This window comes from Podarcis liolepis (genome assembly GCF_965112155.1).
Source record: "Podarcis liolepis genome assembly, chromosome: 8".
NCBI lineage: Eukaryota > Metazoa > Chordata > Lepidosauria > Squamata > Lacertidae > Podarcis > Podarcis liolepis.
In genome coordinates this window covers 27,150,085-27,166,052 of record NC_139560.1, presented here as the reverse complement: position 1 = coordinate 27,166,052, position 15,968 = coordinate 27,150,085, and the positions used below count along the sequence as shown (strand labels likewise).

The following is a 15,968-nucleotide window of genomic DNA, read 5'->3' as shown; positions in this document are numbered from 1 at the left end:
GAAGCACTTTTCAGCAGTTTAATAGAGACTTCTTGCCTGTAAAATTGGATTGATCCTAGAGTATTTTGACTAATTTGTGTATTTTAATAGCTTTGCCTGTTTGGAACTCTAGCCTTAATGGTTTACCTTTACAGTTATACTTGCTGACATATTAACTTACTGATGTATCAGCACGCCTGTCCTTTGCACCATTGCATTATATAGCTGCAATCTGGCAATCCAATGTACTTTCTCAAGTTTATATGTCAGTAGTGATGGGAGACCCATTTTCTGCCTGAGAGTGTTCTTTCTGTGCCATCCCTGTCTTATCACCAAAGAGGATGCAGCTTGTGAAGAGTTCCATGACATCAGAAAACCTCATGGGTGCCATGGAGTCACTGGATGAAGGTGCATGTCTTTTGGGAAAACTTTAATCAGAAAATTGTATTCACGTTTTCCAAGAAATCTTGGTAAATTGAGGTTCTTTAAATGTATGTTCTATCTCAAAAGTGCATCAGAGGTTTTTGGCAGCCTTTCACTTAGCTGTGCATATAACGACCAGGCAATGAACTTGTGTCGCCCAATTTTTTTTTATACACCTGTAAATGAAAGTTGTTTAAGGGTTCATGAGAATTGGCCATTTGGCTACTGTGATACTCTTGAAACCTTAAAATAAAATGATTCAAACGCACTCTTATGTGAGAACTGTTTGGAAACTGAAATTGATTTAAGAATGTGAGACTTGGCCTCTCCCAACCCTACTTTGCCCTTATAATCTCTTCATCCAACCCCAGTAAACCCTAATGGAGAGGTCCCATGGGGAGAAGTTGATGGGGCTCACTCCAAGGGCAGATTCCACCCCACGTGCACTCCTCACCTCAATCCCCAAATTTCCCCCTGTAGCCTCTTTACATCCCCCAGAGGGACTGAGTGCAGCAGCTCTGATCCACGAGATCCCAGAGGAGGGTAGTGTGCTTCAAGGGAGGCTGGGGATGGAGAAGAGTGCTTGGGAGGGGAGCAGTCTACTTCAGCTTGGATCAAATCCGAATTAGGGAAGAGTTTTTGAGGTTGGTTTTATTGAGCCCCTGAAATTTCTTTCAGAGCCTGCACCTTTAATGCATGGTATGCTAGATTAAGTGATTGAGTTGGTAATTCCTAGTGTTCATTGTCTGATAAACATCTACTGAAATGCAAGACTATTACTATTATAGCAGTGCATATTATATCCATTCTTTCCTATCTATCTAATCCCATTGGTCCTTCTAGAGATATGGAATGTAACATTTATCAGTTCCATAGAGTTCTGAGTACAGTTCGGGAGAACTTCTTGGACTGGGCCTTGGTAGTAGATTTGCCACAGCCAGTTAAGCCAGTAATAAACTGGCAGTGAAGTGAAAAGTATATCTCAGAAAAAGTACCATGTAGCATGAATATTTGGTGGTACAAATACTGTTCCACCATGCTGACCCAACATCTAGAGGACACAAGTTTCTACTAGGCCCAGAGATGTACCTGAGCTCCCTTTCACCCTTGGCAAAGAGATATGGCTAGCCAGAGCAACAGGAGAGCATCCCAGGGAGCCTGCCGATGGGCAGGTGAGCTTCAAGCCACCTGGAACCATAGTGGAGAGGTACAATTTTTGTGTCTCCCTTGGCCTTTGCCCTTGGCAGGGGCCAATCCCTGGGTACGCCCCTGACTAGGCCCTTCAGACAAGTAGTTTGGTCTCCATGTGTGTTGCTGTGGGAAAACAAGTAGCACACCACAGCAAAATGGGTCATGGTAATCCATGGCTAACAAAAGCAATGGCAAACTGGGTAGTGATGATCCACAAAAATGACTGTCTGCGAGTTCCCGAATCAATTCCTGTTATTTCAGAATGCCTTCATAAAGCCTTAACAGCATAGTGTATCAGAATGTGTTGGCAAAGGCAGCCTATATTCAACAAAAGACAGATGTTTGAAATAAAACTTGCAAGTCTTTGTGTATGTCATATTTAAATAGTTGATGGTGGGATTTAGTCCAGCTCTTCATTTTGCTTGCTGGCTGCTCTTTGGATCTGGCTTTGGGTAGCTTCTGAGCCTGTGCTGATGACTGTGCTGACATTCGGACATGGCATTCCAAGTTTCTGTCTTTTGTCCTAGTCAGTCTCGGCTCCTGGTGGGGCACTGAGCCAAAGCCACATGCTGTCTTCAACACACATTTCTGGATAGGCATGGCTTTCTAGTTGCCAAATCCCAAGCCCTCTAGTATAACATCTTCATTGTTTGATTATATAAGGACAGCATGTGGGTCAAGGTTGTGGTTTCATTGCCCATCCTTCCAAACGTCTGACTCATGTACAAAATGTGTGTGTGTCTCCCCCCCCCCCCCCGATCTTAGACCAAGCATGGAAAAGCTGCATCCCTGTTTTGGTGACAAATGTCCGCCAGTGAAATAATCTAGACTAGGTCATGATGACCTTAGTTGTGGCATTGTGGCTTTCCAGGACAGTGGGATCATAGCTTGCTCTGTAACTTTTTGCATGTACATAGTCAACATTTTTTGTTACCATTCTGTGTAAGAAAACAGCAGATATAAATGTCCTGATGGTGACTTTTGAGTTCAGAAAAGAACTAGTTTATATTCTCCTGGAATATAAATGAAATATATATAATGGAAGCAGCTCTTGCGTTTGCTGAAAGGCATGTCTAGATACAATCCACTGTATTCAGTAATAAGTTCCAAAACTGTGGACCTGCTTCTTTGAGCACTTACACCCTTGATATTCAACTGACCTTCTGATTTTCTTTCCACTATAGATTTATGCCTACATCTTTGAAAACATCAAGTCCATTCAGTTGGAAGCTTTGCTGCTCTCTGTGCTGAGCATTGTGATTCTCGTTCTTGTTAAAGAACTGAACGAAAAGTTTAAAGGGAAAATCAAGGTGGTTCTTCCTATTGATTTGGTTTTGGTAAGTATAAACACAAGCACTGTTTTGCACTTCTCAATCTGCTGCAGCCGGTGGTGCTCATTGTTAATGCAATGCAGGGAAAATATTTATGGTTTTGCCATTTAGATAATGGTGTGACCAGTTTAGATAAATTCAAGTGTACTGTTTCTCGGAAAAGTTTGATAAAAGTATAATATTAAATAAATACCGCACAAAGGAAAATGGCAACTGACTGGCTTCAGTTGTGAGGTTTAAAAACATTGTTTGGGCTCGTTAATTGTAGTCATGCAACCTTCTGGTGTCTCAGCTATGATGTTTAGTTTTTGTAATGCCCAGCTGTTTTTCAAAATGGTGTAGTAATGAGGTATATTGGCCTACTGTCTTTATAGTAAAGAATTCTGGGATTGTTCTTTGTAACTGCATACTGTGGCTCTGATGCAAAGAAGCCTTACAGGTGTGAGAGCTTGATTCAAGATCTCAACCCCCCCAAACCCCTCCATTAATCTCAATGGATGAGGCCTCATTAGCATACCTTAATGTGAGCTGATTGGGTATTTCTGTATTAATAGGGTCTGCTTATAGATACATAAATGCCTTGTGTGCATAGGAGTACACATTTAGGACTCTGAATCTGGATGTGTACATGTGCCAGATGAAAACTCTTTGTTTGTCTTTGTTTGTGATATATGTTTATAAAAATTTGTGAAACCCTAATAAAAATTTATATTAAAAAAAATGAAAACATATAGGGCAGGGGTGAGGAACCCCCGGCCTGGGGGCCAAGTTGGGCACTCCAGGCCTCTCTATCTGCCCTTGGAGCTCTCCCCAGGCCACACCTTACTGGCCCTGCTTTGCACCCCAAATGCCGTTGCCCGACTGAAATGTGTCCTTGGATGCTGATAATCTTCTTACTTATCTGGATGGAGGATAGAGAGGTATGTTTGAAGGGTGCTCCTCACCTTCATTTCAATATACCTGAGATGTGTGGGAACACACGCTCTCTTAATGTAGGGAAATTGCATCCCCTTCCTTTTCAATACACTCCATGCTTCTCAACTGTTAATTCAATGTAATAACCGTAGATAAATTGAGGGTGTGTAGAAGAGCCAATATTCGCATAGCTTCTGTATAGCTATATGCTATCATGTAAACCCAACTATACGTGAACATAGGCAATCCCCATCTGAGAAGAAGCTGACCCAATGGTCTCATCTCTGTAACTTAACAATACAGTGGTGCCTCGCAAGACGAAATTAATCCGTTCCGCGAGTCTCTTCGTCTAGCGGTTTTTTCGTCTTGCGAAGCAACCCTATTAGCGGCGTAGCGGATTAGAGCTATTAGCGGTTTAGCGGCTATTAAAGTCTTAGCGGCTATTAAAGGATTAGCGGATTATCGGCTAAAAGGCTATTAGCGGCTTAGCAGCTTAGAAAAAGGGCGAAAAAGCGAGAAAAAAGTCGGAACACTTGCAAGACGTTTTCGTCTTGCAAAGCAAGCCCATAGGGAAAATCGTCTTGCGAAGCAGCTCAAAAACGGAAAACCCTTTCGTCTAGCGGGTTTTCCGTCTTGCGAGGCATTCGTCTCGCGGGGCACCACTGTATTGCTTCTATTCCATTGGTTCCACTCATATTGTTCTCTGAAGAAGTGAGCCCAGTGCCAAAAGAAACATAAAGATTTCTTTGAAAAGTGTGAAATGTTTATTGCCTTCCTCCTCTAAGTCTTTGTTGTTGCTTGACCAATAGATAGTTGCTACCTCTGCTGCCTGCTACTATGCTGATATGAAGCACAGCTATGGCATGGAAGTTGTGGGACATATTCCAGAAGGGTAACGTGTTCTTTATATGCTTGTATGTATTGATACATAAATATGTATATTCAGTATGTTTTGCATTTTAGCATTTTAAAATCATTATTTGCATACCCTCATCCCGTGCAATAAAATGGTCAGCAGCTGAAAAATGAAAATGAAACCATGAATTCTGCCTTAATAAGGATGATAAGAACAGAGTTGATTTTCAGAAGGCTGATTTATTGAATAGGGAACCTATATAGAACCAGACATCAGATACTGGGGATCTGTGGGTCGTATCCAACGAAGCACCAAGTTAAAATCGTTTAGCACTATATTCTTGTTCTGCTGGTGAAATGTTTTGCACCAGCGGAATGTAGCTGCATAAGATAATGCACAAGCAGGTTGCTGGTAACTTTTTTGCACAACAGGTTATGGAATCTGTTGCGCAACAAGCTTCTGCTAGCGCAACTGTTATATTGGAGTCCTGTGTTGCACAACATTAAACTCATCCACTTGCTAGCAGACTGAGAACACTGTGTAGGTAATGTAGGTCCAGTTCTTCTGATGAATATGAATGCTGCTTTATTTTGTAGAATAAGAACCACAAGTCCTTTGTTGTCTGATTTTGTCCCCTATTTCTTTCTAAAGCTGCTACTGAAGACTAAACTGACACATCTATTTTTATGCTGACTGGTTTTTACAAACCGAATGTCCAGCCTCTTTTTATGCCTGGGCTTGTGGAACTACATGTAGTCATTTTTCAGATGATCGAAATCTGGAAATACTAAACTTGTGGATTTAAAGAGGGGAAGGGTGTCTGTGGTCCTAGCATCAACCTCCGTAAGCAGCCACTCCTTTGAAATCAGAGGGTTAAGTATTCAAGTTGTATGAACTTAAGCTCACACCATGTGATTTGGGAATCCTACCAAGGAGGCAACCTATACACATACAATTTGCATATGCATATCTGTTCACAAACAAATTGGCCATGTGTGGAGATCCAGAATAGTGGCCATGATGCCTCCTCCTGCTCACATGTTTGAGATTTTTGCTAACCCTCTGAATAAGGGCTACAGCTGGTTCACATCAGTGCTTGTTTTCCAAGGGTACTCAAGGGCACGCAGCACTGGCACCATTTTTTCTAGAATAAAAGCACTGGTTAAAAGTGTGACACTTACTGAAACAACTTCATGGTGAGTACAGGCACCATTTTCCCCCTGGAAGAAATGCACTGGTTGTATTTATGTGAAATGTAGAGATATTGAGAAGAAGCTTTGATAAGCTATCTGAGGCAAAGACCTCCAATATGTATCATTTCAGTATATCAGTGCAGCTTTATTAAATAACAGAAGGCCAGACAGCACATTTTGGTATTTGGTAGGCTTTGTAGCACTGAAGAATGCAAATGCTTCCTAAAAATGACCCTTCTCAAACTAAACTTAAAATTGAAAAGCTGGAATAGACTGTGATTTTGTGGCTATAAAATGAGGAAATTCCATCAGAACTGAGATTTCTGTGCCTACCCTGAATTAATAGGAACTTTTCAGTTCATAGTTTTGATTTGATACTGGCACATTTGCCTTCTAATGCATAACACCCTCCACCACATAGGATTGTCCTTACTTTTACAGCATACCACTGCCAAGGTCTCCACCCATGAATATCCTCCCTGAAGTCATCACAGAGGCATTTGGAGTGGCATTGGTTGGTTATGTAGCTTCACTAGCTCTCGCCCAGGCCTCTGCTAAGAAGTTCAACTACTCTGTGGATGATAACCAGGTAAACGTTTGTACACAGTTTTCGGCTGATGAAACTTTGGTGAACATGCTCCAAGCAGAAACCTACCAGGATCATGACATGCTTACTGTGGTCTTACAATTAGTCTTAAGGGTGCAATTTTACTGCCATGATGCTGCATGATGTTGGTTGAAATTATCCAAAAGCAAGTGAGAGTCCTTTGATTAATTTGCAAAAAGAATTCGGTATGATTGAGAAAGTTGGTTCAAACTATGACATTTCCCCCCCAAACTAGGTTCTTGGGTTATGCTAGGCATGCCAGGAAGCCTATAAACCCTGCTGCAGTGATGGCCTCATTTCCACACAGCTAGTGACTTTACACCTTACCATGTCCCTTCCATCTCTACCCGCTCTGGATAAACTGTTGTGCTTCCTGTAGGCCACGGAGATAGGCCAATGTCCATTCTCAAGATCTTTAGCTCCAAAGTCATGCAAATTCACAATATTATATTAAAGGGCTGTTGATCACTCTTGCATTTATTTGGTACCCCAAGGTAACCTCTAAACTACCAGCGAAGAAACCATAAGCGTATGCAGGCAATGGGAGGGAGGGGAAGGATTTGTAAAATTATTACATGGCATTGTTTATTGATTTAGAATGTTTTCCAGCTTTTGGCAAAATGTTCTCAAAGCCATTTGCATAGCGAAAAGTAGCTTGCAAACAGGTTTAAGCAAATTCGCTTACAATCTGAGCACGTGTGGGCTTTTCCATGTAGATCTTCCACCGCTGAACAAGAGAACAGACTTCCTCACTTTACACTGGATAGTTACACAGGTTCTGGTTTTGGAAAGCAACCCCCACCTCGAATTTGTCAGATGCTCCTATGACCCTAAGATTAAGAGTCTCATGCTCTACCCACTGAGCCCACAAGACCAAATTTGGATGTGGGTGAGATAATATCCAGGCCCGGGGGATAGGGCTGCTTCTGCAGTTCTTTTGTCTTAGTAGTAGTGGATAGAAGACAGTGGATAGAGAGCATTTCTTTTTTCTCCTTCTTTTGCAACGCTTGAGCTTGGGTAGGTCACCCACTGAGACTGAGGGGCAGTGAGCTTAGAACAGGCAAAACAACTTATTCACACAATTCATGATTAACTTGCATAAATCACAGTAGCAGCTGGCAGGGTGTCAGGGCTCATCTGACCTCCCATCACCACTATTGCTGTGGCTTGCCAGGAGAGAGACAGAGGCTGTGAGGCTGTGAGGCTGGTGCAGTGCAAGTCAACCGGTGAGGCCAATCTGGCTTTCCCACTGCTATGTTTGCACTACACCAACCTAGCAGCTGCTGTCCCTTCCTGGTAGCCCACAGTAATTGTAGGAATGAGATGCTAGTTAAGCATGGCCCCAGTGAAGGCCACTGGTTTACACAGCTTTAAAAGGGGATTATACAAAGAAATTCATGAAGGGCAGGCCTGTCATTGGCTATTAGCCAACACAGCTATATGGAACCTCCAATATAGCTGGTGGAATACCACTTGCCAAGGGCTGTTGCCTTTAATCCCTGCTGGTGGGCTTCACAGAAGCATATGGTGGGCCACTGTTGGGATACAGGATGCTTGTTGAGATTATCCAATCTAGCAGGACTCTACTTTGGTTCTTATGCTCTTTCCCCCCACAACTTTCCAGGAGCTCTTGGCTCACGGCCTCAGCAACGTGATCCCATCCTTTTTCTTCTGCATACCCAGCGCAGCAGCCATGGGCCGTACTGCTCTCCTATTCAGCACTGGAGCAAAAACACAGGTAACTATTTGGCAGAATTGAAATATTGGCCGTTGTACTTGCATCTCCTGCACTGCAGTGTAATTAATGCTGAAAATGAGGTGTGAGATCCTTCGTAACCATTCAAGGCAATGTTGTAGGCACAGGTGCCTGCTACATTGGCAGAAGAAAAGGGAAAGGAAGCGAGCTTAACTCTCCTAAGATGCTTTAGAAAAGTAATACCGACCAAGCAAATACAGGGGCAATGATCCCGGAATGAAAATATATTAAGAGCTGCCTACACTGAACTGATGCAATGGACTGTCTAGGTCAATAGGGCTATCTAGCCTTCCTTTACCTGATGGCCTCCAGATATATTGTACTGCAACTCCTATCTCTTATCATTGGCTGTGCTGGTGTGGGCTGATGGGAGTTTATGGGATACCAAGCTGGGGAAGGCTGCCCTATCCTAACCAGCAGCAGGTCTCCTGGCAAAAAGTCTCTCCCAGCTCTTCTGCCTTTGACCCTCTTAGTGAAGATGCCAGCAGATGAATCTGGGATCTTCACCTTACCTTTAGCACATGTTCTTTTCTATAGGTCTACATTTCCCAATGAAAAAAAGAGTAATGTTTAAACTATCTTACAATACCTAAATATAACCTTAAGGTTAACAGTCAGAGTGTTGGTTTCACCTTAAGAAAATCAGACTAATAACTGCTGGGCAGTAAGAGCCTGCCTCCAATTGTATTGATTGTCTCTGCCTACAGTCCACAAGAAGTCTTGTGGTGCTTTGAAACCCTAACCATTTTTATTATGGAATAAGCTTTTGTGGACTTGAGTCCGTTTCATCAGATGCATGGTGTAATCTTCAGTTGCAGGTGTGTGATACATAGGGGATAATGGGATTTGTAAGGAGTGACATCAGACGAAAATGAAATGCAAAAAGCAGCCATTCAGTTAGAACATGTGTGGAATAAGTGCTGTGATCCCTTCAAACAGCAGTAAAAGGTGATAAAGCAGTCTGCCGACACTACCAAACTGGACGTTTCTGAAATGAGGTTGTCATGTTTTGTGGGGGAAGGGAAATAGTACTTGCCCTTTCCTGAGACACTGTCTGTGCTCATTTGGAAAGTATCTCTAGACCCAAGCAGCTCATGTCTTCCTTCTCTTGATGAAGGCCAAAGAAAACCAAACCAAAACTCTTACCCATTTGTACCAACCAGCGAATGCTTTGATATGTAAGGGCGTATGATCAACCGCTGGAGCTACCCATAGAAAATATCAACGGAGACAAAAGCAAATGACAATAGTGATTTTAGAGGCTAGACACAGACACTATACACACACACAAAAGTCCCTGACAAACCAAACAGTCCTTTGTTTTGGGAAACAAAACTGATCTGTTACATGCCTATCTCAAGCCAAGTCTAGTCATCAGACTGACATAAAATAAGCAAAGCAAAGCAACAAATACAGGCAAAAAAAGTTCCCACCCAGTAAGAATCACAGGTCCAATCAGGAGAGTAATACGTACAAAATAGAGAATATTTAAAAATCATGCAGGTCGTGGTATGGCTAAGAAACAGATCCAATCACTCCCTACAAATTGGTCTCCACTCAAACATATCCTCCAGCAATTCACCATTAGACTGGAACAACGTCTTATGAGAGATGTGTGGCTATTGCTGAAAGTAGCTTCTCTGCACCTCTTCTCCTTCTCTTCCTCCCGTTGTGCAGTAAAACAGAATGAATGACACAATGGTACCGTGTTTCAAGTTTTTCTGCACCTGTGCTGCTTTATTAGTGCAGAAACTAGAGGTGTGGTGTCACACATTCCCATTTATATGCAAGAAAAGGAAGAGATTGAGGTGGAGAGTTGGGAGCACTGCTATTTTTAGTGTCAGTCCTGCATCTTTCGTAATGTGTAATTGCAGTATTAGATCCTTGAGGACAAAATAAAGGCTTCTTAGAGATCCCTCCATGTAGAATGGGGGGAAAAACTGCACGGGCAACTTTCTTAATGAAATGCAAAAGATTCAGAAAGAGACAGCAATCCATTCTTACTTGCTTATTCTCCACTGCTGGATGCTGGAGCCTTGTGTTCAAATTCCCAGTGACTGGGTGACCTTCTGCCAGTTGCTCTCAGCCAAACTGGTTTCATAGGATTGTTGTGAAGAGAAGCCAGCCATGTATGCCACTCTGAGATCCTTAAAGGAAAGTTAATAATAATAATAATAATTATTATTTATATCCCACCCTCCCCAGCCGAAGCCGGGCTCAACACAACACAACACTCTAAAATCATTCCTTATAAAATTAATTCAAATTAATAAATCCCCAAGTTGGGATAAATAAAGCAATCAGGTTTGAGAAGAACTTGGGAGGAGACAAGTGATGGAACAGAGTGCCTAAACATTTCCCCAGCTACCAATTCCTTGCCACAATTCCCCCCTAGGAGAAGCTGCCAACCAACAGTTATGCGGATGACATGTAGTCCCATCCTAAATCTCATTGAAATCAGTGTGACTTGGGTGTGGATGAACTTCTTCGGATTGCAACCATTGTGTAATGAAAACAGGCACAAAAGTACATTTTCCAGAAGCTCAGTGGTTTCTGCCTGCATATTTGAGATCAAACAGTAACCTCCCCCCCTTTTGTATATTGTGTATATTGGTATTTGATACATGTATTTGTTCTTTAGGTGGGCTAAGGGTAACCACAACAGGTCAAATCTTAAATTATACTCAGATGCTTCCAATCTGCAGACCATGTGAGAGCCAAAATCCCCTTTCCTGGCTCCTAGAATTTTTATGTGTCTGCAGTGTTTTGTTATGCTCAGCAACTTCGGCAAACCAAGCACTTTCATTTCATTTTAGACATGCTTTAGAATTTGAATAATGTGATTATTTATGCTTCTCCTTTCCAATTGTTTTTAGGTGGCTTGCCTAATATCTTGCATATTGGTGCTTGTGGTCATCTATGCAGTAGGACCAATGCTATACTGGCTGCCCATGGTACAGTTCTTTTTTTAATTACTATTATTTGCGATCATATGATTTTCATAGACTAAACTATTCTTTCTGAAAATGACTGCACCGCCTTTCATTATGATTCCATGATTATTAATGCTCTCATAGAAGGGAGAGAACACACCAGTTTCATGTGCCAAGAACAAATAGGGAGTGGGGAGTCTTTCTTTCTGTTTTGCTTGGATATGAACTGGGTTGCCTGTTTTCGATGGAACTTATTGCAGAAGTTTTGAATCTTTGCACCTAGTGTATAATTTTGCACTAGGTCATAGGACTGGAGCCAGGGCTTCTAGCACCAGCGCTAGGCGATAATTTACCCTCTTCTTCCCATGAGTAAGGGGGAAAACCCTTATTCTCCATGCAAGGAAAGAGGTCTTTCTACTGTCTGAAGAAATGAAAGTGTCATATTCACTCACAGCCTGTTCTTGTCCCTGGTTATTGTTTTTTGGATTTTAAAAATGCCTGGTATTTCAAAGGCTCTTTGAATTTATCCTTCTAGTTGCCATCCAAATGTATTGTGCATTGCAATTTCAGAATCCGCAAAAGGCACGTGTAAGATATTTTGTCTTTGGCATTATTTATATCTGGAGGTGTTGATAACTGTAGTGAAGAGGTGTCTCCGCAGGCAGCTGGATCGAGGCAGGTCGGGGCTGCTGATTCTTCTAGACCTGTCAGCAGCCTTCGACATGGTCGATCACGAACTCCTGGACCACTGCCTTGCCGACGTGGGGATCCAGGGCACAGTCCTTCAGTGGCTGCGTTCGTTTCTCTCTGGTCGGGGACAGAGGGTGGCGCTTGGGGGGGAATTGTCATCGTGCCACTCCTTGGTGTGTGGAGTGCCCCAGGGTGCGATACTCTCCCCAATGCTTTTTAACATCTTTATGCGCCCTCTCGCCCAGCTTGTCCGGAGTTTTGGGCTGGGCTTCCATCAGTATTCTGATGACACCCAACTCTATCTGTTGATGGATGGCCATCCTGACTCGGCCCCAGACACACTGATCAGATGCTTGGAAGCTGTGGCTGGATGGTTACGTGGGAGCCGGTTGAAGTTAAATCCTTCGAAGACAGAGGTCCTCTGGCTGGGACGGGACGATATGGGATTGAGGGGGCAACTCCCATCTCTTGCGGGGGTGCAATTAGTGCCAGCACCATCCGTTAAGAGTTTGGGTGTAATCTTTGATACCTCCCTCTCCATGGAGGCGCAGATTGCAGCTATAACAAAGGCGGCATTTTTTCATCTCCACCAAGCTAAGCAGTTGGCTCCTTACCTCTCTCGCCCTGACCTAGCCACTGTAATCCACACGACGGTCACCTCCAGACTGGATTATTGTAACTCGCTCTACGTGGGGCTGCCCTTGAGACTGACCCAGAAACTCCAGCGGGTGCAGAATGCCGCGGCGAGACTCCTTACGGGGTCTTCGCTGCGAGATCACATTCATCCGGTGCTATACCAGCTGCACTGGCTCCCGGTGGAGTACAGGATCAGGTTTAAGGTGCTGGTTTTAACCTTCAAAGCCCTATACGGCCAAGGACCCTTGTACCTATGGGACCGCCTCTCCTGGTATGCCCCACAGAAGAACTTACGGTCTTCAAATAAAAACATCTTGAAGGTCCCAGGCCACAGGGAGGTTAGGCTGGCCTCAACTCGAGCCAGGGCTTTTTTGGCTGCGGCTCCAACCTGGTGGAACGCTCTGTCACAAGAGACAAGGGCCCTGCAGGACTTGACATCTTTCTGCAGGGCCTGCAAGACAGAGCTGTTCCACCAGGCCTTTGGTCAGGGCGCAGCCTGACTCCCTCCTTTGGCAATCTTTACAGAACTTTAGTTTATGGTTGCCATCAATTTTGATTTTAATTAATTTTTATAATGTTTTTATAATGTTGCACAATTTTAGTGTTGTTAGCTGCCCTGAGCCCGGCTTCGGCTGGGGAGGGCGGGATATAAATAAAATTTATTATTATTATTATTATTCAGGCTTCCTGGGAATTTGCCAATTAACTTGCCATAATCTATTTCCCTGCATGCTGAATTCACTTTCTGACAAAGGATTCTTTCATTGCAGTGCGTTCTAGCAAGTATCATTGTGGTGGGGCTGAAGGGGATGCTGGTGCAGTTCCGTGACTTAAAAAAGTATTGGAATGTGGATAAAATAGACTGGGTAAGTGAAATTGAATCTAAGGATTCCCCTCCTCCAGGCCTTTTAATGCATGGGATAAAATGTCCTAAATGCCCCCACTACCAAGTCTTCCCTTTTGTTGCTGTCCGTCAGCCAACTGTGTAGGAATTTACTGAGAGGAAGGTCCATTCTTTTACATATGAATTAAAGTTTTGCCACCGTTTCTTTCCCTTACCCTTTTCCCCCTGCTAACAAAGCACCTTTCTCCTCTGTCATGTGCTCTCAGGAATCCACCTTCTCATTTGATGTTCTAGCACCAGGAAAGGTCCTAGAACAAATAATTAAGTGGGGTGATGGTTTAACGTGTTATTTGACAAGCTGATGATGTGTTGATTTCTATTAGTTGCCTTACTTGTCTTTATAAAAATACTTTGCCAAAGTACTCTTTGTATATTCTGTAATGTCTTTACTGAACTTTGTTCCTGTCTATGATTTTCCTTTAAAAGCTGGAAGATATAAAGAAAACCTGCGTCACTCTGTGTCAGGGTGGCATATTGACGTCCTTATTAACAAGAGTTCTGACAGAGAGCCATAACAAACCTCTGAAAGGGTAACTGACAGGTGGGGATGTGGTTGTCTTGGCCAGCCTTTCCCAGGCATTAGTGCCTTGTATTATGATTGAAGTGAAGATGTCCCATTGCCAAAGGAGGAGCCTTCTTGAAATAAATATTGGTTTTATACTTACAATTGCATTCTAGGTTGGATGTTTAAAACTCCATAGGACTCTCAGTGGAACATCAATAGAACAAGAATGAATTCAGGAAATAGAAACAGTTACATATGATTCTTTGTCACATGCCAAATCTTATTATGTAGAAGCAAATACGTCAGTTCTAAGGAGCTTGCCATTTAGCCCTTGTGTGTTGAGAAACCTCTACTTGCCTGTAATAGTTGCTATGGTGTCTGGAGAGCCTTATTACAGCCACTGCTATTGCCACCTCTACTTGCTTGCTTTTCTTCTACAGCAACAGAGAGACACTGCTGTGAGGGATAGCAGGTCTTGTTTTGCCCATTGGGACTGCCTCCCCCTGGGAAAACCCATTCTTTACTGCTGAATTGGAGCAAACCTCAGTTGGATTTCCCATGGATTGACGTTCGCTCCGATTCTGGGGTAAAGAGTGGGTTTTCCAAGGGAAAGTGGCAGGGCAAATGGAAAACCACTCAGACCCATGCCCAGAGAGCACGGGACAAGCAGAAAACTGCTCAGATCCTTGCTTTCTCAGCATGGGATAAGAGGAAGTGTGGACCCTAAGAAGGCAGGCAGGTGGGAAGCTCTTTGGCTGGCTGTAGCAGCTATCAAGCCCGTAGTTGCTGCATCCAGATGGGCACTTCGACGCAAGTGAGATCATTGGCCTCTTAGGATTAGGGGTTTAGTTTGAGAACAGTGCTCTCCCAGAAATGTTTTGGAATTCAACACTCATTGTTGAGAGAAGATCTTCTTTGTCTGGGTGGTAAAATTCTCCTTGGATCCAAAGTATTCCTCTCACCTCCTACCTTTGTTTCCTGCTCTTCAAGATTTGTATAAAGCATTATCCTGCCCTTTTCTTTCTTTCCCCCTTGCCTTCTCCTTGGAATTCAGAGTCATCATTTTCAAAAGCAAGTGCTGAGCTAGCAGTTTTCCCAGGCTGTGTGCTTCAATGCTATTACAAAGAAACCATTTCATTCCAGACGAGATTGTAATTTCAGTTTGGCTAATTTGTTCTAAGGGATGTGAATTGTGGTATGATTTATGTAGCAACACAACCACTATGGAAGGAACTTGAAATAATCAAATTGCTTCAGCCAGGTACCAATTAGTCATCAGGGGATAATTTTCCATCATTTTGGCTTTCTTTACAACCAACATGACAGAGATGAAAAAGACCTTTTCATCAGTCTTCTTACAAAGCAGCTCCCCAGTCCTGAATCCCCCCCCCACTTCTGTTTTCTTCCCTGTACATACATATGCATTTTGCTGGTTTGGGTTTAATGTTTTACTCGTTGTTCTCTTCTCAATTTTCACTATAAATCTTACTTTTTTTGGAGGAGCAAAACTTCAGCTTTGGACCATGCTGAAGAGAACGACATTCAGTAAAATTAAGAAGCAACCAGATCTTTTTACACAAATGCAAAGATGAACAGATTTTAATTTCAAATTTTGTAAAGGGAACCTTTTGCAATCATTCTCCCCCTTGCCCCCTCCACACTTCACTATTCTGGTTCAAACCAGTAGAAGTCAATGAGATATCAGAATGTTATGAGATTTCAGTGCTAGCACTGAAGCCGAATATAAAATTACTATTTTTTGGATTAGGTTTTTAAGTTTGTATATGTGTATAGACTTGAGCGTGATTGCTCTGCTACCGATTGTAGATATTTGCAGAAATCCTTTGTGAGGTGGTAGTTACAGCATGGGATAGAGTTTCAACCATGAAACTTTCTGGGTGATCTCAGATCAGTCACTATCTCTTAGCATAACCTACATCAAAGGCTTTTTTTGTAAGAATAAAATGGGGAACCTCTGTGATCCTTGTAGGCATGTTAAGAAAGAAACGTGATCAATAAAATATAACACTTCTCTTTAAAAGTGTGTGT

General features: G+C 42.8%; 1 protein-coding gene across 1 annotated transcript in view; it reads left to right on the top strand.

Annotated features, from left to right (window-relative positions):
- The window catches only part of LOC310713841 (anion exchange transporter-like), a gene marked incomplete at its 3' end in the record, with an annotated part of 56,260 nt that extends 42,312 nt beyond the window's left edge, over positions 1-13,948 (top strand). Inside the window, exons 6-12 of the mRNA XM_083518406.1 lie at positions 2,778-2,930; positions 4,649-4,731; positions 6,330-6,477; positions 8,120-8,233; positions 11,128-11,205; positions 13,281-13,376; positions 13,841-13,948. Coding sequence (XP_083374532.1) covers positions 2,778-2,930; positions 4,649-4,731; positions 6,330-6,477; positions 8,120-8,233; positions 11,128-11,205; positions 13,281-13,376; positions 13,841-13,948 — 780 coding nt within the window. The remainder of the gene's footprint in view (positions 1-2,777; positions 2,931-4,648; positions 4,732-6,329; positions 6,478-8,119; positions 8,234-11,127; positions 11,206-13,280; positions 13,377-13,840) is intronic.
- Between the last annotated feature and the right edge of the window lie 2,020 nt (positions 13,949-15,968).